Source organism: Capricornis sumatraensis, chromosome 21 (assembly GCF_032405125.1).
Source record: "Capricornis sumatraensis isolate serow.1 chromosome 21, serow.2, whole genome shotgun sequence".
NCBI lineage: Eukaryota > Metazoa > Chordata > Mammalia > Artiodactyla > Bovidae > Capricornis > Capricornis sumatraensis.
Genome location: NC_091089.1, coordinates 49,098,720 through 49,123,887, shown reverse-complemented (window position 1 = coordinate 49,123,887; position 25,168 = coordinate 49,098,720). Strand labels below are relative to the sequence as shown.

At 48.1% G+C, this 25,168-nt stretch overlaps 1 protein-coding gene across 3 annotated transcripts in view; it reads left to right on the top strand.

Moving 5' to 3' along the window:
- Nucleotides 1-1,033: 1,033 nt before the first annotated feature.
- Nucleotides 1,034-25,168, top strand: part of ST8SIA5 (ST8 alpha-N-acetyl-neuraminide alpha-2,8-sialyltransferase 5) — a 61,428-nt gene continuing 37,293 nt past the window's right edge. For 2 of the 3 annotated variants that reach the window (XM_068993863.1, XM_068993862.1), the window contains exon 1: nucleotides 1,034-1,164. In XM_068993863.1, coding sequence (XP_068849964.1) covers nucleotides 1,034-1,164 — 131 coding nt within the window. Of the gene's footprint in view, nucleotides 1,165-25,014; nucleotides 25,123-25,168 lie in introns of all 3 variants that reach the window. The other variant, XM_068993861.1, reaches the window with a different exon arrangement.

Genomic DNA, 25,168 nt, shown 5'->3' with positions numbered 1-25,168 from the left:
ACAGTGACTTACTTACTAGAGCTCTGGGGGACCGTGGTACCCGAAGGCGGCCCGCTGTCTGACCTAAGATTTACGAGTGGTTCCAAGGATGAGACAAGGTCCCAGTGTCTCGGTGACAACAAGGTCTTTGACCAACTGCCGAGAGCTGTGGCCGGGCGGAAAGCCTCAGAATCTCCTCCCTGCTGGAGTGGGGCGCCCGGGGCGCGGGCGGGCAGGCGGGCAGGCAGCCCCGCAGGCCATCAGCATTCAGGAGCCGCGCGCTCCGTCCTTGAGGGCTGCCGGGCTGACCTTGCTCGGCTTTCTCGGTAGAAATCTCCCCGGCAGCGCGAGGACGCGGCAGCGGGGGTGACTCAGTGCCCCGCCGCGGCTTTCTTTCCTGCCTCCTTCCAAAATTTCGGGATTCAAACCCGGCGTTTTCCGCCCCACCCCTCCCCCTCTCCATTCCCCGCCTGTCATTACCCGGACTGTCCGGGTGTTTTGTCCCCCACCTCCCATCTGTAGAACTGGAGGCCGACCTTCGCGCTCTCCCTCGCTGCGGGCCCGGGGATCAGACTTGGCCCGCCAGGGCCGGGGATCGCACTAGGCGACAGATCCGGAGCTCGGCCGGAGGGGGCGGTGCGCGGCGCTCTCCGGCGCACAGGCGGACCTAGCCCGGGCCCCGCTCCCCATTGGCCGCCACCTCGGCGGGAGGGGCCGCCGGGCTCGGGGCACCTGGCGTCGCCCCTCCGCAGGGAAATCGGAGGCTGCCGGGCATGGGCGCCTGGAGGTAAAGGCATCGGGAGGGAGGCCTGGGGTATCTGTGAAGCTCGGGGAGGCCAGCCCTGTTCTGCCAGCTGCCCCGGCGCGGGCGGCGCTCGGATTCTCCTGCTCCGGCTTCGGCAGCCGGAAACTTTGCTCCGAGAAGTCCCCCACCCTCCTGATCGCGCCGAGAGGCGCCTGGTGGGCCGGGGGCCCGGCAGCCCCGCGCGTGATTGAGGGGGCCCCCAGGCGCCAGGCGCCCGCCGCGCTCCGCCGTGCGCGCGCGGCCGCCAGGATGCGCTACGCGGACCCTTCGGCGAACAGGGATTTGTTGGGGAACCGAACTTTGCTCTTCATCTTCATCTGCGCCTTCGCCTTGGTGACCTTGCTGCAACAGATCTTGTATGGCAGGAACTACATCAAGAGGTAAGAAAATCCGAGCGCGGGTGGGGTGGCGCGGAGCCCGCGGGCAAGCCCCCAAGTGGCAGCCCCAGGCTCCGCCCCGGCGTGGCCCGGGTGAGCGACCCCGGGGTCTGCACTGAACCTCGAGCAAAGCCGCGTGAGGTTTGGGTCACCGCGCTCCTAAGCGCATCTCTCCTCCCAGCTGGAGGAGAACGCCTGCGTCTAGCGCTGGCCAAAGGGGCCCGACAACTTTGTTATGTTGTGGAAAACGGGGGACAGGATGGAATTCGGACCGACCAAGCTGAGGATAAAAACATATGAATGTCCTGAGCGGCCTCAGGGGTCAGATCAGTGTCCTCAAGTCCACAGTGCTGGGGCCATCTGGTTGGAGGGGAGGCTGCCGGTTGTGGAGGGCTCAGAACCATATAGGGTTACCTCTCAAGTCCTGAACTTTTGTGGGGGCCTCTGGGGGAAAAAAACACATTCCACCCCCCACCCCCCGCCCAGGAGTGCAGAGTTAGGTGTGGCGAGGTGGATAGTGGGCTCGGACGATGCGACAGAAACAGTGAATTCTTACAGACCGGTAACCACTGGCACCGGGAAACTCACCACCCGATCCCTTCTGAAGCAGATGGTTCCGTCTCATCCTTCGGCAGAAGGTCAGAGCTGCAGCAGAAGTTAACCCTCCCCACTTGGGCCCCCCTCCTACCCCATTTCATCCGCGGGCAAACTCCATTAGGAGAAAGGGACTCAGCACTCAGGCACGGCCTCAGTCCCTGCGTGCGCAAAACTCGGAAATGCCACAGTGGGCTTCTGCCTGCGGCTGGCTGAGGGCAGCCGCTTGGGGTTACAGGGCCTGGGGAAAGGGCTACGCTAGGATCCTCCCATTTCAGAGCCTCTTTCGGAAAGACCCCACTTCTCTTTTCTGCCCGAGCTTTTTCCTTTGCTGTCAGATGTTTTCCTACCCTCGCTGCCCCTCCCCCCACCAGACCGATAGAAAACAAAACGCCTGGCTAGCTATATAAACATCCCGGCTTCTTCCCTAAACTTTCGAATAATACAACAGTTCTTCTCTTTGCATCCTTTGGAGTCCACATCAGTTGCTGGCGTCCTAGTCTGGGCTGCATCCAGGGATGGGAGCAAGTGACACTGCTGTTGGGCCTGGGCTTACCGTAGGAAAGTCAAACAGTTGGGCTATTTTCCACTCCGAGTCCTGAGCTGGGGAGTGTGAGGCCCCTTGGCCAGAACATTTGTTCCCAACCAGCCACTGCCCCGACCTTCCCAGAGAGCATTCTTCTCTGGTTAAGGGCAGCTGACGGGCGCTGCATGGTGCTGGTAGCTTTAAAGGACATTTTCAGAGTCTCCCGGCTTGCTGGAGCCCATTGGGCCTGCCACCCACCCACCCCCTGTCCCCACTAAGATGACCCCGTGCAAGGACAGTTGGGCCTGAAACAGCCTGCTTGCTGCACTTGCTCCTTAGCAGGGTGGCTCTGGGTTCCTACCCTCTACTGGCACTTACCCAGAATGGCCCCGGGGTTGCTTGGACCCCTGCTGCCTTATCAACACCGGGAGAATATCCTGCCCATGGCAAAGCGCAGCTCAGCTTCTAAGTGCTCACCCTGGCAGGCCCTCCTCTTGGGCTGATGAGCTGGCTGCCTGGAATTCGGCAGCCATACCAGTTGCATCCTGCCTTCTAACACAGAGACCTCGTCCTCCTTAGTCTCAGAGGCCACCTCACAGGCCTTGCTCCATGGCCTGGATGAATTCAATCAAGTAAGCAAACTCACATGTACTTGATCCCGGCAGGGCACTGTAGGATCTTTAAAGAAGATGCTGTGGTCCTGGTGTTCAGGGGCTTGATGTCTAATTGGGGAAACATAGTGGCCACAGTTGAGCTAAGACGTGGTGTTGAGATGTTTGAGGAGGAAGGTGCCACCAGACCGGAGCTGGGAGGGAAGAAGACCACCAAAGGAGGTGGGACCCGACTGGGCCCGTGAAGGAAGGAGACGCTTTGGGCAGGTGAGGGAAGTGCAGATCCAGAGCCCAAGAAGGTGGGAGCCAAGGTGCGGAGACCTAGTCCCGCTGCCTTGCACCTCCTGGGCTGACCCTACCTGTGCTGTCATGTGGGGCTTAACCCATCGATCAGCTGGACCATCCGAGAGGCTGTCCGGACCCTTCGCCAGGCTGCGGCTGCCACACCGGTGCACGAATAACCTCTGTTCCCCTATCTTGTTTCTTACATGTCTCATCATCGCCATGAACTGACTTGATAAGGTTACTGGTCTGTCTCCTGTGTTTCTACACTTGACACTTGAGTGCTCCTCCAGTAGATGCCCTGGAACGGCTTGCATGAAAGTCACCTGTGTGGTCACTGAAATGCATGTTCCCGGGCCCCTCTCTGGGAGTGGGACCCAGTAACCGGCCTTTTTAATGAGCTCCTAGGGTGATTTGTAACAACCTCCCCTCTGCTGCTCTAGGCCTGCAGTTCTCAATCAGGTCAGTGTCGCTCCTCGGGCAATGTCTGGAGACACTTTGGGTTGTCACAGTGGGGAGAGGAGAGCATCTGGCATCTCTCGAGCTGAGGCCAGGGACAGGGCTAAAGATGCTTACGATGCATGGCCCGCCCATGACAAGAAAGACTTATCCAGCCGCAAATGTCAGCAGTGCTGAGGGAGAGAAACCCCGCTCTAGATGAACGCTCCATGGGATAGGGTTCACTTTGTTTTGTCCGCAGCTGTACCCTGAGCACCAAATATGGTGCGTGGCACATAGTAGTTTCTTGAAATATTGGGTAATGGAGAAATGATTGAAAGTGCATACCTGCAAGGGTAGTGAACTCAGGAGACCAGTGACGATGTGGATCCCACTAAGGTAAGGGGGAGTGTAGGGAATGGGAAGTTCAGGGAAGGAGGAGACAGATGTATTTTGGGGTCAGTGGCTTCAGGGAAGTGCTTTTTGGACTGAGAAGGACAGTTTAAACTTGGTTCACAGGGAGCTGCATGTGGTCCTGGAGTAGAGTAGCAGTGTGATCCAAGCGAAGGAAGGCTCTCTGAGCCTTTCAAGAAGGGGGTAGAAAAGGGAAGAGGCTGGGAGGCTGTTGACACAGCCTGGTCAGAGGTGAAGAGAACATGGTGCTGGAGGCAGATCTACGTTGGAGCTGGGGACTCATGCAGGCAGCCGTTCTTTGCTTCTGGGCTGAGCTGGGTGCATGTATTCAGCAGAGCCGTCATTGTTTGACATGACGCAAAGAGCTCAGGGCCACAAACAGGGCCAGCTGTTCCAGCGAGAATCAGGGACAGATTCCACCAGAAAGAAGTGGGGGTGTGAGCCAGTGCACATTCTATTTTTTTGGTTGCCTGGCCACTCCCTGTGCTATACAGGGGGTACGTCCAGGAAGGGAGGTGAAGGGGAGATGTAGAGAGGAAGGTGGGCAGTACTGGTGGCTTAGCGGGCGCCGGGTCTCTACTGGAGTAGGTGCGCCGGATAGGGAATCAGAAGGAAAAGGCAAGAAACAAAGCTGTGAAATTTGCCCTTGGTGTTTCTTGGCATCCACGTCCGCTCTCGCTTGAACAAATACTTAATGAAGATTTCCTACGCGCTGAACCCACAGTGATCTGCAAGACGGACACCGCCCAGGGTCCCCAGGAGCTCACAGTCTGTGGGGAAGACAGAACGGCACGTAGCACACGCATAGGCCTCACTGGAGATCCGGACAGGGGACTCTAAGGATGCGGAGCGAGCCGTAGCAAATCGGTTGGGATGTCTTAAGGAGCAGGGAGGTAGGCATTTGAAGGGGGTCTTAGGGAAAGGGGAAATGACCCATAAGAAATAGAGGTGGAAGGAAGGGGTATGAAACCCAGCTTGAACAACAGTTGAAAGGTTCAGGGGAGACTTAAGTAATTCTTCATAACGCGTTGTATAGCTGGGGGCCAGAGTGAGGCAGGCAGAGCCAGATTATGGAGAACCAAGTGGAAAATGACTTCTTCCCGGATGGTTCAGTTGGTAAAGAATCTGCCTGCAATGCAGGAGACCTGGGTTTGGATCCCTGGGTGGGGAAGATCCCCTGGAGAAGGAAATGGCAACCCACTCCGGTAATCTTGCTCGGGAAATCCCATGGATAGAGGAGTCCATGGAGTTGCAAGAATCGGACACAACTTAGTGACTAAACCACCACAAGTGGGAAATATGTGAGAAGGAGCTTGTCTGGAGGAAAGAGGGTAACAAATTCAAGTCTAGATCTGCTCAGACACTGAAGGGCAATCCAACAACTCGTTGGAAAGGAGCTCAGGAACTGTGGGTGGACAAGAGCCAGACAAACAATGGGGATTTTGGACTCACCACACATCAAAATCAGCATTTTTCCAACTTTCATGATTGTTATACACAGTAAGTTATACCCAGGGATCCAGAACACACTCTCATACACATCCATCTGAAAGAAACATTCTGTGAAAGAATGTTTGGCCTCATTATGAGAAATCTACTTTAATATTTTCTATTCTGCTTCATTAAAAATTCCATTTTACTTCATTTAAAAAATAAATTCAGCCTTAAAAGGAAGGAAATTCTGATATATACTACACTATGGACAGACCTGGAAGACATTATACCAAGTGCTATAAGCCAATCATAAAAGGACTATATTATATGGTTCCACTTACATGAGTTCTGTAGAGACAGAAAGCAGAATGGTTGGTTGCCAGGGGCAACTTCAGGATGGAGGAATAAGAAATAAGTGTTTAATGGGTACAGAGTTTCAGTTTGGGAAGATGAAGTTTGGGAGCTAGATGCTGATGATGGCTGCACAACTGTGGTTGTGCTGAGTATCACTGAACTGTACAATGAAAATGGTTAAAATGGTAAATTTTACATTTATTTTACCACAATAAAAAAAATACTTCTGGGACATACTGCTGCATTGATTTTTTAATCTATTGGTTGAAACCCTCAATTAGAAAAGCACTGGCCTGTGTGATGGAATTGGATGACATCTTACCTAGGGGAGAGCAGAGTGAAAGATGGCGATGGGCAGGGGCACAGAGGAGAGTCCCAAGGGCTTGCCTGCACAGAAGGGCTGGAGAGAGGAGAGCTGGCGTGGGAGCTGAGGCTGCAGAGAGGCGGGGGTGGAGGAGAGTGAGGAGACGGAGGTGCAGGGGGAATCTAGGCAAAATGATACCTGGCTGGGAGTGGGCAACCGTGACGCACACTGCAGAGGGATCTGTGGGAAAGGGCCTATGCAGTTTTGGCAACAGGGCAAGGGCGGTTTGGGTGTGAATACTGGAAACATTATGTATTCACAGGATCTACTGATCTATAAATTCATAAAGTTTACCCATTTTCTAGAATGTGCTATGCTGTGCCTACTTGCTGAGTCGTGTCCAACTGTTTGAGACCCAATGGACTGTAGCCCGCCAGGCTCCTGGGGCTGTGGAAAGCATCTCTACATTTACACTCTCCACTGCTCCAAATCCCCTTTGTTAGTGCAAAAATCTTCACATAAACGCATATCCCTGGAGTGTTCAGTTCAGTTCAGTCGCTCTGAACTGAACTCTTTGCGACCCCTTGAACCGCAGCACGCCAGGCCTCCCTGCTGCTGCTAAGTCGCTTCAGTCATGTTCGACTGTGCGACCCCGTAGACGGCAGCCCACCAGGCTCCACCATCCCTGCGATTCTCCAGGCAAGAACACTGGAGTGGGTATATCCATCACCAACTCCCAGAGTTCACCCAAACCCATGTCCATTGAGTTGGTGATTCCATCCAATCATCTCATCCTCTGTCATCCCCTTCTCCTCCTGCCCTTAATCTTTCCCAGCATCAGAGTCTCTTCAAATGAGTCATTTCTTCGCATCAGGTGGCCAAAGTATTGGAGTTTCAGCTTCAACATCAGTCCTTCTGAAGAACAGCCAGGACAGATCTCCTTTAGGATGGACTGGTTGGATCTCCTTGTGGTCCAAGGGACTCTCAAGAGTCTTCTCCAGCACCACAGTTCAAAAGCATCAATTCTTCGGTGCTCAGCTTTCTTCACAGTACAACTCTTCCATCCATACATGACCACAGGAAAAACCATAGCCTTGACTAGACGAAACTTTGTTGACAAAGTAATGTCTCTGCTTTTTAATATACTGTCTGGTTGGTCATAACTTTCCTTCCAAGGAGTAAGCATCTGTTAATATCATGGCTGCAGTCACCATCTGCAGTGATTTTGGAGCCCAGAAAAATAATCAACCACTGTTTCCACTGTTTCCCCGTCTATCTGCCATGAAGTGATGGGACCAGATGCCATGATCTTCGTTTTCTGAATGTTGAGTTTTAAGCCAACTTTTTCACTCTCCTGTTTCACTTTCATCAAGAGGCTCTTTAGTTTTTCTTCACTTTCTGCCCTAAGGGTGGTGTCATCTGCATATCCGAGGTTATTGATATTTCTCCCGGCAGTCTTGATTCCAGCTTGTGCTTCCTCCAGCCCAGCGTTTCTCATGACATACTCTGCATACTGGAGTGTTAAAGACTTCAGTTACTTACGTTTTAACAGAGGGGTAACGGAAGAGCAATTACTGTTTTTTTTTTTTTTTTTTTTAAGGTAGAAAGGACACTATGTGATCTGGTGGCAACCTGCAGTTTACACTTAGTCTCAGAGGAGGACCAGGTAGACATGGGTCTTAATGCCCTCCTTCAGTGTCTCTCAGGAGCTTTATCATTCTCCTTAAAGAATGTGAACATTTTTGTTAGATTTTTCTCTAGCTGCGTAGTTTTTAATGCTACTGTAAAAAAATCTTTTAAAAATTATATTTTCTGTCCATTTGTAGCTAGCGTAAAGAAATTCATGTGATTTCAATGTGTATTGTTTTTATAAAACAGCAAGCTTGAGGATAGTAAGAATAATCAACACATAATGATAGTAATTTATCTGTAGAGTCTTCTGGGATCTCTATGTAGACATTTTCTTCTTTCATTACAACCCTTTTACTTTAATTTACTTATCTTACTGTGCTGGCTAGAACCTTTGAAAGCATGTTCAATAAATATGTCAGTGAATATCCTGGCTTTAATCCTGATTTTTTTTTTTCTTAAAATTTATTTTTAAAGAGTAGCATTATTGAAATATAGTCATAAAATCCACCCATCTATGAATTCATAAAATTTATCCATTTGAAGTGTACAATTAAATGGCTTTTAGTATGTTTGAGCAGTTATGCATCCCTCATGCCAATCAATTTTAGAACATTTTCCTTAAACCCCCAAAGAAACACTGTAGCTCTTAGCCACCACCCCGTAGTACTCCTCTACCTCCCAGCTCTAGAAATGAATCAATACACTAATCTGTCTCTTTAGATTTGTCTGTCCTGACATTTCATGTAAATGGAAACATACAATGTGTGGTCTTGTGTATCTGACATCTTTCACTAAGCATATTTTCAACATTCATCTGTGTTGTAGCATATATCAGTACTTCATTTCTTTTTTTAATTTTTATTTTATATTGGAGTAGAGTTGACTAGCGATGTTGTGTTAGTTTCAGGTATATAGCAAAGTATTCAATTATACATATACATGTATTTATCCTTTTTTCAAGTTCTTTTCCCATTAAGGTTATTACAAAATATTGAGCAGAGTTCCCTATGCTATACAATAGGTCCTTATTGGTTATCTATTTTAAATATAAAACAGTGTGTATATGGCAATCCCAAATCAGTACTTCATTTGTTTATTGATGAATAACATTCAACTTGCAGATATACTATATTTTGTTTATCCATTAATGATGGAATTTAGGTTCTTTTCACATTTTTGCTATTATGAATAAGGCTGCCATGAGCATTGTACCGTGGCTGTGCGTGTGTTTCTGTGGATGTGTCTTTTCATTTCTCTTGGGTATACAAGTGGAATTGTTGAGTCATATGGCAACCCACTCCATATTTTTGCTTAAAAAATTCCACAGACAGAGGAGCTTGGTGGCTACAGTCCAGAAGGTCACAAAGTGTTGGACAAGACTGAGTCCACACACACAACACACAACGTGGTAACAAGTGGAATTGTTAGGTCACATGGTAACTCTATGTTTCATCATTTGAAGAATTGTCAGACTGTTTTCTGAAATAGTGACACCATTTTACACTCCTTCCAGCAGGGTATGAGGAGTCCAGTTTCACCACATTCTTGGAAACACTTGTTATTATCTTTTTGATCATAGTCATCTTAGTGGTTTTGAAGTGGCATTTCATTATGAGTTTGATTTTGTGTTTTCATGATGGCTGGGGATGTGGAGCATTCTTTCCTGTGCTTATTATTAGCTGTATGTATTCTTTGGAGAAATGTCTATTCAGATTCTTTGCCCATTTTTAAATGGGATGATTTGTCTTTTCATTATTGGGTTGTAAGTGTTCTTTGTAGATTCCAAAAATAATTCCCTTGTCGGGTATATGATTTGAAAACCATTTCACTCATTTTATGGGTTCTCTTTTACTTTCTTGATAATGTCCTTTACAGTATGAATGTTTTAATTCTGATGAATTCCAATTCACCTACTTTTTTCATTGGTTGCTTGTGTCTTAGGTGTCATATCCTAGAAACCATTGCCTATTTCCAATATCAAGCGTCACAAAGATTTACCCTTATGGTTTATTTTAAGAGGGTTTTTTTTTTTTTAATAGTTTTTTCCCTTACTTTGAGACTTCCCTGGTGGCTCAGACATTAAAGTGTCTGTCTACAATGTGGGAGATCTGGGTTCAATCCCTGGGTTGGGAAGATCCCCTGGAGAAGGAAATGGCAGTCCACTCCAGTACTATTGCTTGGAAAATTCCATGGACAGAGGAGCCTGGTAGGCTACAGTCCATGGGGTCACAAAGAGTCAGACACGACTGAGCGACTTCACTCCCTTACTTTGAGGTCTTAGATCCATTTTGAATTAATATTTGTATGTGGTGTCATTAATCCTGCTTTTAAGAGGAATAATAGTAAAGTGTCACCACTGCGTCTATCTGCTTAGTTTTATTTTGTTTTGATTGTTGTCGTAGTTTTTTGTTCGTTTTGTATCCTCTAGTAAGGAAAAGAAGGTTCCCTTATGGAACATGCTAAAAAGTTTTGTTGTGTTTGAATATTAATTTTAATCAGTGTCTTTTTCTACATCTATAGGACTTTTTCTCCTTTACTCTTTTAAAAAAATGCTTTGATTTCTTTATTTATATGACTGCACCCCATCCCAGCTGCAGCATGCAGGATCTTTAGTTGCAGCATGAGAATTCTTAGTTGTTGCATGTTGGATCTAGTTCCCTGAACAGGGATTGAACTTCGGTTCCCTGCATTGGAAGCGCAGAGTCTTGGCCCCTGGACCACCAGAGAAGTCCCTCCTTTACTTTTTTGATGTGGCTGTTGTTGTTTAATTGCCAAGTCATATCCAACTCTTTTGCGACCCCGTGGACTGTAGCCTGCCAAGCTCCTCTGTCCATGGGATTTCATTGTGTTAATAGATGTTAAACTAGAATTTTAGAGACAAACACAGCTTGTTTGTGGTACATTATTTGTTTCATACAATGTGAGATTTTGTTGACTAATATTTTTATTTAAGATGTTGAATCTCATGTTCTTGAATGATACTGGCATGCAATTTTTAAAATGTTTTCTTTGTCTAGTTTTAAAACCAGTCTTGTCAAATGAGTTGGGAATGCTTCCTCTTTATCTATTTTTTGGAACGGTTTATGCAAGTTTGATGTCTGTTTTCTGAAAGCTTGGTAGAATTCACCTGTACAGCCATCAGCACCTAATATTTTCCTTGTGGGAAGACTCTAAATTACCAATTTTGTCTCTTTAATGGTTCAAGGCTAGTCAGGTTTTTATATTTCTTCATTCACTTATTGGTAAATTATGTTTTTCCAGAAAATTTTCAAAAATGTTCAGATTTATTTGCACAAAGCTCATAATATTCTGTTACATCTCAGGTTTTGGTTCCTTTTCTATTCCTAACATTGTGTCTTTTTTCTATTTTTAAATGATCTTTATTAAATGACTGATTTGGGGCTTTGTTGATTTTTCTCTTGTAACTTTCCTATTGAATTCATTAATATTTTTTTGCTTTGGTTTTATTCTCATATTATTTTTCTAGCTTCTTAAGTTGGATGCTCGTCTTTGTAATTTTCAGTCAGTCAAACTTGGGTCTCCCTCATAGCAGGCAGATTCTTTACCATCTGAAATGCCCCTTTCAGTCTTAAGTATTTTCCAAGGTAAACTTTTTAGGTTATAAAATTTCTTCTAAATAACTCTCTAGAGTTATTAATCATAAATTTCTGTGATTTGGGATGATGATGATGATGACAACAACTCAGAACTGTGTTAGATTTACAATGTGCCGCATACCAGTCTAAGCACTTTATATGTTACCGCACTGAATTCTAACAACAAATAATAGATACAATTACTACTCTCATTTTATAGATGAGGTAACTGAGGCACAGTGAAGTTAAGTAATTTGTTCATAGTCATACAGCTCCTTTTTGTTACCTTGAAGTATTTTAATTATCTTGAATTCCAAATATTTTCCAATTTCTCTCATGATTTATTCATATTTGCTCATAAAGTTTGGAGAAGGGATAAGCTACTCACTCCAGTATTTCTGGGCTTCCCTGGTGGCTTAGCTGGTAAAGAATCCTCCTGCAGTGCGGAAGACCTGGGTTCGATCCCTGGGTTGGGAAGATCCCCTGGAGAAGGGAAATATACTCACTCCAATATTCTGGCCTGGAGAATTCCATGAACTGTATAGTCCATGGGGATCGCAAAGAGTCAGACATGACTAGATTCTTTCCTGCTCGTAAATTTAGAAGTGTTTTAAAGTTTCAGATTCTTTCTTTACCTACTTTTTTGAATTTTTAACCCAAATGAATTGTGATGTGATGTTTATAAGGTGGATTCCTTGAAATTTGTTGAGATTTTCTTTGTGGTCTAGTATGTGGTTGATTTTCATAAATATTATTTGTGTTCCTGAGAAAAATGTGATTCTCACATTGCTAGGTACAGTATCCTTACATATCTTTTCAATCAAGTAGTTTTTAATTTTTTAGTCTTCTGTATCCTCACTGGTTTTGTTTGTTTGTAGTTTTTTGGCTCACTTGTTCTGTCGATTTCTAAAAGATACGTATTGAAAATTTCCTCCATGATAGTAGATTTATGAGTTTCTCTTTATCAACTTACCAGGCTTTACGTTAAACATTTTGAAGTGATGTTATTGGATGCATACTAGTTTAGACCTATTGTCTTTCTAGTGAACTGAATCTTTTATTAAAATGTAGGGAGTTTTTTTGTTTTTAGTAATGTTTTGACCCTTCAATTTGATGTTGTCTAAAATGAATATAGTGAGGGAGTTTTCATTTGGGTACTATTTGCTTGTCATATGTCTCTTTATCCTTTTTTCCCCCAACATTTCCATGTCTTTCATTCCATGTCTGTGTAACCAGCATATAGCTACAGTTTTTAGTTTGACAGCCTTTATCTTTTACTTGGGAAGTGTAGTGTATCTACATTTATTGTGATTACTGATAAATAGCATAGGATGTTAGAGTATTATTTCTGCCATTATATTTTGGGTTTTTTATGTATTCTGCTTTACTTTTTTTCCTACCTTGATTTTGAATTGTTTGTATTTTCTTGGGTGAAGGAGGAGGTTTCTAAGAAGAATCTTTATCTTGGGTAGCCCCTGTTGCCGTTGCAAGGGAAGCATGGATCATGGGGATTGACCGATGCTGCTAAGACTGCTGCTGTTTTTAGAACTCATCTATGGCTTCTTTCCTTGCCAGATCATTCATCCATTTAAGAAGGAGTTTTATACATATTGTGAATATATATATAATATATAAATATATATAATATATAATATAATTATAATACATTATATATTATATTATACTATATAATATATTATAATATAATAATAATATATGTAATATATATATTATATATATAGGGACTTCCCTCGTAGCTCAGTTGGTAAAGAATCTGCCTGCAGTGTAGGAGACCCGGGTTCGATTCCTGGGTTGGGAAGATCCCCTGCAGAAGGAAATGGCAACCCACTCCAGTATTCTTGCCTGGAGAATCCCACGGACAGAGGAGCCTGGTGGGCTCTCACGTCCATGGGGTTGCAAGAGTCAGACACGACTTAGTGACTAAGCCCCCACCGCCGTATATATATTAGGTGTATTTTAGCATTTTGTAGTGGGAGATGTTGCAGATTGGGGTCCCTGGAAAGAAGACTCTTTGCCAGAGATTTGAATGCAGGATGTTTATTAAGATGTGCTCTTGGGATCAACACCTAAAGAAGGAAGAAGGACAAAGATTGAGCACAAGGAGAGACTGAGCTGCAGTGAAGTCCCAGAGAAGGCCATGGCCTTCTCCCCCTGGAGGTGGAGCCGCGGAGTGTTCCCTGAGTTGAGGCTTCCTCAGGGTAAGGAGGCTGGGCCTTTGCACCTCTGCTGCTGCTGCTGCTGCTGCTGCTGCTGCTGCTGCTGCTGCTGCTGCTGCTGAATCACTTCAGTCGTGTCCAACTCTGTGTGACCCCATAGATGGCAGCCCACCAGGCTCCCCCGTCCCAGGGATTCTCCAGGCTCTAGGTTGAATTTTTAGTCACTGGATGCAGATGCTTCTGGAAGAGAGTGTGGTCTTGGCCAAGTTGGCTCTCCTTATATGGGGTGATTCCCAGAGGAAACTGAGAGTTGGGGGCTGTCAGCTCTCGGTACCCCAGCAGGTCAGGAGGAAATTCTTCATTCCTAAAGGGGCACCTGCCACAGAGGGGTTTTCAGCATGTCATTTTGCCAGAAATAGAAACCCTCGAATATCTCCATCCCCTATGTCCTCTCCAAACAAAAGTCTCACCCCCATGATCAACCTGTGCCTGAAGCCCCACTCGATTTTTTTTTTAAAGAACAGAGTTGCCCAGTATAGCATAGACAGAACAATCTGCCCTGCAGGTCCCAAAAGGAGTAGCTGAAAGAGAGTAGGGGATCACCCGACTCTTAAAGGAGACCGTTGCTCCTGCCAGCCAAGGGTCTTTCACACATCACATCTGTCCTGACTCTGCAACTTTACCAACTTTTCCCTATCTGTTGTGCCCTCCCAGTTATCTCTGCCAGTTCCAGTCCTGCTTCTCCTTCTGTTCTCAGTCCACAGTGTGTGCCCCTGCTCTGAATTCGTAGCACCTGTGCTAGCTGTACTCAGCACAGTCTGCCCAGAGCTGCCCTGTTGCCTTCTATCTGAGAGCACAGCAGGCAGGACCCTAGACTGGGCCTGCCTTATCCTGCCTGGTGTAGACAGGACTCTTCCGTACTCTTTCCTCCAGCCTTCCTCTTTCCTGCACCTCGAGGGTACAGATCTGGGCTGCCTGCATATGGCTTGTGCAGGCCTGAGATTTGAGAATATGAAACTGGGTCAAGGAAAAGTACAGCCTGACTTCATGCTGTATCTCAAGTGTGCATTCAAAGGCTCTTACCACTGATCCCACACTTCCCCTCAGTGCAGTTCAGTTCAGTTCAGTCACTCAGTCATGTCCGACTCTTTGTGTCCCCATGAACTGCAGCACGCCAGGCCTCCCTGTCCATCACCAACTCCCGGAGTTCACCCAGACTCATGTCCATCGAGTCCGTGATGCCATCCAGCCATCTCATCCTCTATCGTCCCCTTCTCCTCCTGACCCCAATCCCTCCCAGCATCAGAGTCTTTTCCAATGAGTCAACTCTTCGCATGAGGTGGCCGAAGTATTGGAGTTTTAGTTTTAGCATCATTCCTTCCAAAGAACATCCAGGACTCATCTCCTTTAGGATGGACTGGTTGGATCTCCTTGCGGTCCAAGGGACTCTCAAGAGTTTTCTCCAGCACCACAGTTCAAAAGCATCAATTCTTCGGCACTCAGCTTTCTTCATAGTCCAACTGTCACATCCATACATGACCACAGGAAAAACCATAGCCTTGACTAGACGGACCTTTGTTGGCAAAGTATTGTCTCTGCTTTTGAATATACTATCTAGGTTGGTCATAACTTTCCTTTCAAGGAGTAAGCGTCTTTTAATTTCATGGCTGCAATCACCATCTGCAGTGATTTTGGAGCCCCAAAATATAAAGTCTGACACTGTTTCCACTGTTTCTCCATCTATTTCCCATGAAGTGATGGGACCAGATGCCATGATCTTCGTTTTCTGAATGTTGAGCTTTAAGCCAACATTTTCACTCTCCTCTTTCACTTTCATCAAGAGGCTTTTTAGTTCCTCTTCACTTTCTGCCATAAGGGTGGTGTCATCTGCATATCTGAGGTTATTAATATTTCTCCTGGCAATCTTGATTCCAGCTTGTGCTTCTTCCAGCCCGGTGTTTCTCATGATGTACTCTGCATAGAAGTTAAATAAGCAGGGTGACAATATATAGCTTTGACGTACTCCTTTTCCTATTTGGAACCAGTCTGTTGTTTCATGTCCAGTTCTAACTGTTGCTTCCTGACCTGCATATAGGTTTCTCAAGGAACAAAGCCTTGTTCGCTGGAGAAACAGGCACGACCCCCAAGAGGTGAGGATGACGGGACTGGAGGATCTACCTGGGGTGGTTCTGGAGGTGGAGAGTGCTTCGTGGGGACGGAGTGGAGCTGGAGGGTACCCTTGGGATGGGGAAGGGGCTGAGCTGACCACCACCCTTGGTCTGTGCTTTGCTGGCAGAACAGCTGCAGTCTTGCTGATCAGAGCAAGTTTTGATGGGGCTCCTGCTGTAGGGCTGGGACTCCTGCTGTAGGGCTGGGACTGGGGGCAGGCAAGCAAGGCACCCAGGGGACAAAGTTGATGGAATCCCCCTCTCTGGTGTCGACTCTGCACTTGCCACAGCTAGAGGGTGGGAGCTCCTGGATCTTGTGCCCTGGCCCTGGGCTCTCTGTGCCCAGCCTGCACAAGCTGCTGGGTGTTAGGGCACTTCCTGTCCTTTGCCCGGTGTCCCTCGGGGTGCAGTGCTGCCCTCTCACAGCTTGCTCTTGATCATCTCTCTCTACTCTTTTTTCCTTTTGATATTTGTGCTTTCCAGGCAAATTTCACCTCTTAGAGGTTTTTCCTCTCTGACTTATTCAGGCTCATTCACTTCTCATCTAATAACCTCTCATTCAGTAATTCTCTCATTTAGCTCTTCACTCGATGTGTGGGAACCCCCTCCACATACATACACTACAGGTGATGGATTCATCGGGCAATAATATGAATTATTAGCATTCATTAAGGGCTCATGAGCCAGGCTCTAACCTAAGCAGATAATCCTAAAGAAGGATTATCTCATTCAATACTCACATTAGTTCTGTTAAACAGATACAGTCCTCCTCATTTAATACACAGAGAGGATGAGTAACTTGTATAGGTTTGCACAGTTAATAAGACGCTTGAAAGAGATATTTCATTCATTTCTGAATTCACAGGGTCTGGCATAGAGCCTGACATTAATTGCTGAATGAATGATGCATGCAAAGGGAATCCCCAACTTTTTCTCCAATAATCAATGAGCGTCCACTAAACATTCAGCTTTATGCTGGTGGAAAGGTTAGGTTACTAAAGAATCAACTATGTTACATGTCCTTAAAGAACTTACAGAACATTGAAAGAGACAAGCATGAAAAATAGGTAAGATTGTGTATAAATACGTTAGTCGTTGCGTGGCATAGACTATAAATCTTGTAGATTTCAGAGGAGACAGCAATCAGGGTGGTGAGCGGCCAGGTGGGGCCCGAGGTGGGCTTGGAGAACTTGTGGGTTTCAGAGACTGGATTTAGGGTAACTCTGGGGGACAGGCTGTGGTGTTGAGTCGGGAGGAGCAGGTGATGGGAGTCACTGAAGGCGTCTACATTTCTCTTTGTTTTCTGGTTCTGTGAGATCAACAGCCTCTCTGGTCCCAGTTTAGTCTTATGTAGTATGAGTGGGTGGCCAAGGTACTCTTCTCTCTTCCTACCCTGATGACACTGGTCACTGGCCAGGCTTTGCCAGTCCCTCTGGAAGGGGCCCACAAGTCCTGCCAAGGCTCTGGACTGTGGGGGGATGGACATGAGGCAGGTAAGCCGGAGGTGTGTGTGGGGTGCTGTGCATAGAGGGGGCTGGGGTTATTGGGAGGGGAAAAGAAGAACAAAATCCACAGATGCTTAGGTTCCTTAGAGTCAGCCCTCTGTACCCTGGGGTTTCACATTCACGGCTTCAACCAACCGTGGGTGTGGAACCCGCCAATGTGAACCATACCACAGTCTGGGGGCTCACACAACGGAATGTTATTGTCACACGGTTATGGTGGCTGAAGTCTGAGATCAAGGCCTCGGTAGGGTCTGAGGGCCATGAAGGAGAATCTGCTTCCCGCCGCCCCCTAGCTTCTGGTGGTTTGGGGGTAGTTTTCGACACTCTGGCTTGTAGACCTCTGCCTTCATCTTAACAGGGTTTTCTCCCTGCGTACATGTCTGTGTCCCTTTTTTATAAAAACACCAGTCATCCTGGATTAGGGGTCCATCATACTCCAGTGTGACCTCATCTTTTTAAATTTTTTCATTATTTACTTATTTGGCTGCGCCAGGGCTTAGCTGTGGCACACAGGATCTTCAGTCTTCCTTGCAGAAGGATCTTTCGTGGTGGCATGTGAACTCTTAGTTATGACATGTGGGATCTAGCAGCCTGACAAGGAATGGAACCCAGGCCCCCTGCATTGGGAGTGCAGAGTCTTACCCACTGGACCCTGAGGGACGTCCCCAGTTCTTAACCACTGGACCACCAGGGAAGTCCCCACATGACCTCATCATAATTTAACTAATTACATCTGCAACAACCCTGTTTCCGAATAAGGTCACCCTGGGATTGGACTTCAGTATCTGATTTTTTTGGTATGGGGGGAGGACACACAATTCAACCCATAACAGTCAAAGGACCTAACAGGAGCCAAGGCCGGGGAAGGCATGACTTGATCGGCGTTTAGCTGAACTGGGTTCCAGAGGTTTGGGGAACAGTGTAGAGGGGCGCTAACCTAGGAGGCACCTGCTCACATAGACTCTGGGCCTGTACTAGGATGGAGAAAGCAGAACTAGCGGGAGCTCTTGACAGAGTGGTTGGAATGAATGCTAGGATGAGTGAGGGGGCCTTCCCCCATATCCACATCACTCCCCTGCTGTCCGAGGAGGGAAGGGGTCTCCACTCTGCAGGCCGTGGTGCTCTGCCTGCGGTCTGAGCGCTGGAGGAAATTGCAAGGCTGGTGTGTGCGCCCCCAGTGGACCCCATGCTCCTCCTAAAGGTGGCCCCCACCGTGGAATAAACATTGAGCAAATATTCAGCAAAGAGTAGTTGGAAGAGGTGTGAGATTTTTGGATGGCCTTGGGTGCCCACTCTTGTGGATCTGGGGCTGAGAGTGGAGGTCTGGAATGCCAGGCCAGGGAGCAGACTGTTTGGAGGTTGACTGGGGGAGCCCAGCTTCTCTGTGATGCAAGGCTTGATGGGGGTGTGAGGTGGCCACCGAGTTGTACCTGGAGCTACTCTGGTTCCTTCTCTGGACCCTCCCCTGGCTAGCGCCCCCATGCGCACCCTCTTCTGTCCGCACCTGAGCACTGGGAGAACCTGGACTCCGCTGGGCCACTCCTTAGCCAGAGGCCTCCGCAGAACCATGAACGTTCCCGGCATCCGGGAGGCTCGTGGGCACCAGGGGCCTTTCAAGGAGGCCAGCCCTCTGCCATCTGTCCGCAGATGCCCACTCACTGCAGTGTCCGCGACTTGCTCCACTAGCTTTCTCTCTTCCCACCTGGAGGTGGAGAGTGTGGGGGGGGGTTGCTGAGGGAGCAACCCCCGCCCTCGTCCCCAGCAGGCTGCCACCTGCACCATCCTTTCTGTTGCCCCCAATGAAAGGCCCCCACAGGCAACTGGGGGATGAACCTACTTCTCTTTTCCCCTGAGGTTCTTCTCATTCAGGGTGAAAGTTACCATCAGGGAAATAATGTGAGTCACTAGTGAGTCAGGATGGAGACCAGGCGAGGAAGTACGGGGAACCTGGTAATTATGCCCATTCATCCTCCTGCAAAGGCTTCCCAGCTGGCAGGCGCTTGCGCTCTGAGCTGCCTGGGAAGGGTCCACACCTTCTCTGAGAGGGTCTTCCTGACTACCCGCTGCAGCTCTTCTGTAGGCCTGGGGATGGCAGAGGACTGTGAGAGGTGGGAGAGGGCACGCTGTGTGCCCCAGGAGGGCCAAACCCCTAGAATCCTGGGGGCCCACCCGCGGTGTTTGCTCAGAAGAGAACCCTGCTCACCTCCCTTGTAGATGACTTTGGGGGCCACGGAAAGGTGGACCGTGTCACCGGCTGCCTGCCCTGGACTCCCTGCCAGCGCCAGAACAAGCCATGGGACTCATGCCTCAGGCCCCTGCAGGTGCCAGGCCTTTGCTGGACCACTCTTCTCCGGGATCCACCTGTTCCCTTATCACTTCCTACCCTGCTGAGATGTCACCTTCTCCGGGAGGAGACCACTCTCCGTGGAGCAGCCCCTCACCCCCAACTCCTTTTCTCTCTTGCCAGCCTTTATTTTTTCCACAGCACTTTTCACCATCTGACACATTACGTGTTGTGTTGCCTGTTAGATTATCTGTCTCACTGTAGTCGAAATGAAGTATTGCCAGGGCAAGACCTTGCTATTTTCTTCACTGTTGAACCCCAGCCAGGCATGACTGTTCAACAAATGTAGAACAGTAAAATAAATATTTGATATATATACATTTATAATGAAATAAAAATAGCATGAATAGATAAAGGGAAGATATCCTGTCAGCTGTGAGGTACAACATAAGTACTTTGCTGATTCATAACAGAAGAGTGGTTATGTATTTTATTTGACAAGCTTGGTGTGAAAGAAATGGCTCATTTCCTCACTTTTCCTTTAATTAAAAAAAAAATAGACTAAACCATATCCATCAGCTGGTGGGAAATCTAGTCTGTTTAGTCTGTTGAGGTGCCTTCCCTCTGCCCTCGAAGGGTCATGTGGGGATCCTGGAGGCTTGTGTGGAATGAAAGTTGCGGGGCTCCCCAGGCCAACCCCCAGCTCAGGCAGTCCAGTCACTGCTCCCTGGAAGCTTCTGGAAGTCTGGATCCAGCCTCCCAAGGAGCTCCAAGAAGCAGTCTTCCTGAGGCCCTCTGTCCATGTAGAGGGGGATGTGAAGAACCCGCACTGGAGACATCGTGGGCTTCCGGCCCTTGAGGACTCTTTTGCTCAGCCATGGTCTCACCCGCCCGCCCCAGACCCGCAGGCCCTCTCACTGCCCTCTGGGTTGGCCTCGCAGTTTCTTCAGTGAACTGTGAAGCTTTCAGTCCTCACCACCCACATGGCCCTAAAGTAAGAGGTTGAAAAAGCCAGGTTACCTTTCTGGAATGGAGGAGCGAGAACGCACATGAATAATTCAATAGATTAGCCTCCCACGAAAGTTAAGAACTGACGTTTTGTGAATGATTTTCTTCTTCTTTTTTTTCCCAAATAGAGCTGACTCAAGGTTATCTTGTCATAACAGCAGCTCAGTCACTTGCATTCCTAATATATGCTTTGTCTGGAGGGAGGGCAAGGGCAACTGCAGGCCGGGCTCAGGAGCTGCACGTCCTGGCCCCCCCCGTGGCTGCCTTTGGTGATGGTGAGTGTGTCTGCTGCACAGGAGGCAGAGGCCGAGGGTTGTTGCTGACCCAGCCCCCAGGATGGAAGACCCCGAGGGGTGCTGAGTCCCGGCACAGGATCCAGCATTGTGGTGGTTGAAATAGGCGTCAACGCTCTGGCTCCCACGCCTGGCTTTGCCTCCAGCTGGCTGAGCGGTAACTTCCCATGCTCTGCCTCAGCTTCCTCAGCTGAGATGGGCGGCACACACCCTGTCTCCCTCTTTGGACTGGGGTCAGCTTCAAACAAGAGGATATAAGTCAGGGCCACTAATGGGGATTCCCCAGGCTGTGGGTAGCTCACAGCAGGGAGTATTTGGTCTGCACAGCATTTAAAAACTGGCAAATTAAACATAGAAGTCTGGCTATCCAGCATCTCTTGGAAGGATGAACAAAATGGCAACAGAAGGCTCATCTTCCCACATGGCAGCGGTGGGCTGGGGCTCAGGGCACCTACCTGGGCAGGTGTAGCATGAGATAACCCCTGGTCCCTGCTGCCTTTGCTTCACTCACTCACTTCATTCACCGTCTTCTTCCTTGGTGAACTGTGCTCTGTGGTGGAAGTGAAGCACTTTGTGGGGACGTAAAGTATCAGTTGTTTTGTTCAGGGTGTGTCCCAGGTGAAATGGCCCACGGAGAGTAAAGACAATGATTGGTTAAGGGGAGAGGAAGGGTGTTATGGGACTATTCATCACTTTAGAGGTCAATGTCAGGGAATGAGAGTGGCCCTTCTGGCCAGCACAGGGTCTCTGGGGGGTAAAGGCGTCACGTTCTTAGTGGGCCCACTAGCTTGAGATCAAGTTGACTCAAGAAAAAGAGGTGGATTTGGTTCTGTTCTTGGTCAAGATCACAGTTAAGAAGGGCTTAAAAGCTGAGCTAAAACTCAACTGCTGCAGCCGCTTCTGGCTGCTGATCCCTAGGCACTGATCATCACTGGACCCTGGACTCTCCGGCTGGGGTTGAGGGAGGACAAAGGGCCACAGGCTTGTGACCCCCATAGCAGGTCACCGGGTGCTGAGGAGCTTGGGTGGCAGCAGTTACTCAGAAGAAAGCCATGAAACTCTGGAGCGGCTGGTTCTCTCCAGTCTCAGCGTGAAAAAACCTCCCTGGCTTGGTTTCCCCAGCTTCTCCTTTTCGTGTCTGTACCAGCTCTCCTCAATCCCTTCTGTTTGTGTAGCACGGAAAGAGTTACCAGAATGCTTTTGCTCCTGCTTTTTCTCACTTGAGAAAGTCCAAGTGTTACTTACTGAGGACCTACTGGGTGCCCCCAAAGGTCTACAAAGTCATCTGTGATCGCTGTATTGCTCAGAGTCTACATTGTTTCTGTGATTCTTAAAATAATACATGTTTATCTTAGAGCTTATGGAAAGGACAGCAAAGTATGAATAAGTAGGGGAAGAAATTCCCTCATCATACCACACTCAGTGACATACTCGTTTTAGGGAATGTTTTCTCCTCGCCTTTGCTCTAAGCACTGTTTTTGTAAAAGAAATGAGATCATAGCGAACGTGTATTCTATTTATTAATTTTTGGCTTAAGTTAATGATTTCCCTGCACCATTTAAAATGACTTCATAGATACAATATTTGGGGGGCCCACATGGCCACATGTCATTTAGCACCATAGTTCCTTAGCCTCTCCCCAGTGCTGGGTATTTAGGATGTTTCCTGATTAATAAAAGACCCCAGACAACTGTCTGTCTGGTTCAAAACCCTTTGATCTGTCAACGAAAATTCAATTAACTGTCAAGTTAGGAAGGGAAAAAGGGAATTTTGTTCCAGCCAAACTGAGGATTATAACCTGGGAAGCAGAATCTCAGAAAGCTCTGAGAACTGCTCCACCTTTTAGGAGTCGAAGTCACAGACATACGCATTTAAAAAACATTTATTTATTTTAATTGGAGGTTAATGACTTTACAGTGTTGTGGTGGTTTTTGCCTTACACTGACATGACTCACCCATGGATGTACCTGTGTCCCCCCGTCCCGAACCCCCTCCCCCCTCCCTCCCCAACCATCCCTCTGGGTTGTCCCAGTACACCGGCTTTGAGTGCCCCGTTTCATGCATCAGACTTGGACTGGTCATCTATTTCACATAAGACATACACATTTTTGAGACAAAGGAGTTTGCATCAGAACGACATACTGATATTTTCCATAAAGTTCACCAAGGGTGCACAGTCCAGGTGAACACACACCAAGGGAACAGCAAGTCAGCATGACCCGCTACAGAGCTGGGAAGGAGCACTTTTGTTTTGAGAAGTTACATTGCTAGCATCAGAATAAAGAAAAAGACAACAATCTTTCCGGCTGAGCAGGCACTCCCATCTTACAGGAGCTCTGTCTGCACAGTAGTGCAGATGAACCCTGCTCATCAGGGAGGGAGAAGGCCCAAACCACAGAGAGATAATTTTATATTTCTTGTCCTGCCTTAAAATATAAATTTTATTTCATCAGATCAAATTTGGATCATTTCCTAAGGATCAGTTTCTAGAAGGAGTATCATGGGGACTGAATGTATAAATACTCTTAAACCTTTTGATACATCTTCCCAAGTTCTTTTACAGAAACCTGGGTGACACCAATGACCAGCCCTAGGTATTAACATTACATTTATCTTGTCAACTTGATAGGTTATAAAAAAGGATTGCTTTAATTTCATTTGCATGTACTTTGGTTATTAGGGGCTTCCCTGGTGGCTGAAACGGTAAAGAATCTGCCTGCAGTCCAGGAGACTTGGGTTTGATCCCTGGGTCAGGAAAATCCCCTGAGGAAGGGAATGGCAACCCACTCCAGTATCCTTGCCTGGGAAATCTCATGGACAGGGGAGCCTGGTAGGCTACAGTCTATAGGGTCACACAGAGTTGGACACGACTGAGTGACTTACACTTTCACTTTCACACGTGGTTACTAGACTTGAATATTCACATTTGAGGGCAAAGCCAGCCTCTAGGAGGTGCACTGGAGCTCGGTGTGGTGGGCAGGGGTTCCCTACAGGGGACGTTTGGCAATGTCTGGAGACAGTTTTGGTCATCACAGCAGGAGGGTGGGTCAGGAGGTGCTGCGGGCCTCAGAGGGTAGAAATCAGGGATGCTGCTCACTAGGGGTGCACAGGACACCCCCCAACAAGCACTGTGCAGCCCCAAATGGCAGCAGCGCCAGACCGAGCTGCCCTAGTGATGGGGCAGCAGCACCCCTTTGGTCTGTAGCCTTCTCTTTGGCCCTGGGCAGGTTCCCTCCATAAAACCCAGCCATGGCCAAAGATTTGGGGCAGCGTGGCTGGGACCAGGCGTGCACAGTAAGCCTCTTTTCAGGTCTGTGCAGCTGTTTTCACCCTAGTATCTCCCTGCATGAGGCCAGCAGCGCAGAGCTCCTCTGGGTCAAGCCTCCTGCCATCTGTCTGTCTTGGGGGCAGGTAGAGGGCCCAGCCTGCTTGGGCTTAAGGCAGGGGCCCTGGGGGCGTGGAGGTGGGTAGTAGCTGATGTTCCTTATGAACCTAAAGCGATTTTCCTGCCCGCCACTCCATTTTGCACCCTTACCTTCTGCGGCCCCAGCACCGCACCTTCCAAAGCTTTCTAGATCTGTGTCCAGAGAATAGATTTGCTTCTTACAAGCAGTCAGGGCTCCTCTCTCTGGCCTAAGGCAAGTGGCCCATCTGCTTTTGCTCTTCCAGAATGTTGTCGCTGACCCCCTTCTGTGCCTCCCCTCCATCTGTACTCAGGCCCTTATCATGCCTTTGCTGCGTTTCAGTCAGGCTGGGGGAGGGAGCGAAGAGAACCAGGTGTGTTGAGTTCATCTCTTAAACAGGAGGCCTATCCTTATGTGTTGGAAAACTAGATTTCATTAAAAGCTTTGCTGTGTGTCTGGCCTCTGAGGAAGGCAAAGAGCTGAGGAGCTGGAGCGAGTTGCTAGAGGTGGAATTGAAGGGTGCACCAGATAGGGCGTAGAGGAGCTCGGTGACCTTGATCTCACTAAGCCTCAGTTTCTTTGCATGTATGATGACGCATAACCCTGGCCTGCCCATCCAGGTGAACTGAGGGCACGGATGTGGACCAGCAGAGAACCCTGTAAAGGACTCTGGTTTATTACGGTCATCCTTCTGGATGGACAGCACTCTCATCTCCATTAGGCGTGGTCAAGGTGATGTGTTACATGGCACACGCTGGACCGCAGCTCCCCAGTGATGGGCTTACCCAGCACGTGAGCATCAGTACCGACTGCCTCGTTCTCTTGCCAGAGGCCTCCAGTTTGGTTGGCAGAGTGGCGACCAGCTGGCCAATTGGACGGGGCTCTTTAATGTCACGGACGACCCGGCAGTGCAGAGCGGCAGTGACTCCAGTTCCAGGTACAGACCCCCGGTGAACAACCAGGGTGGGGGGAAGCTCTTCTCG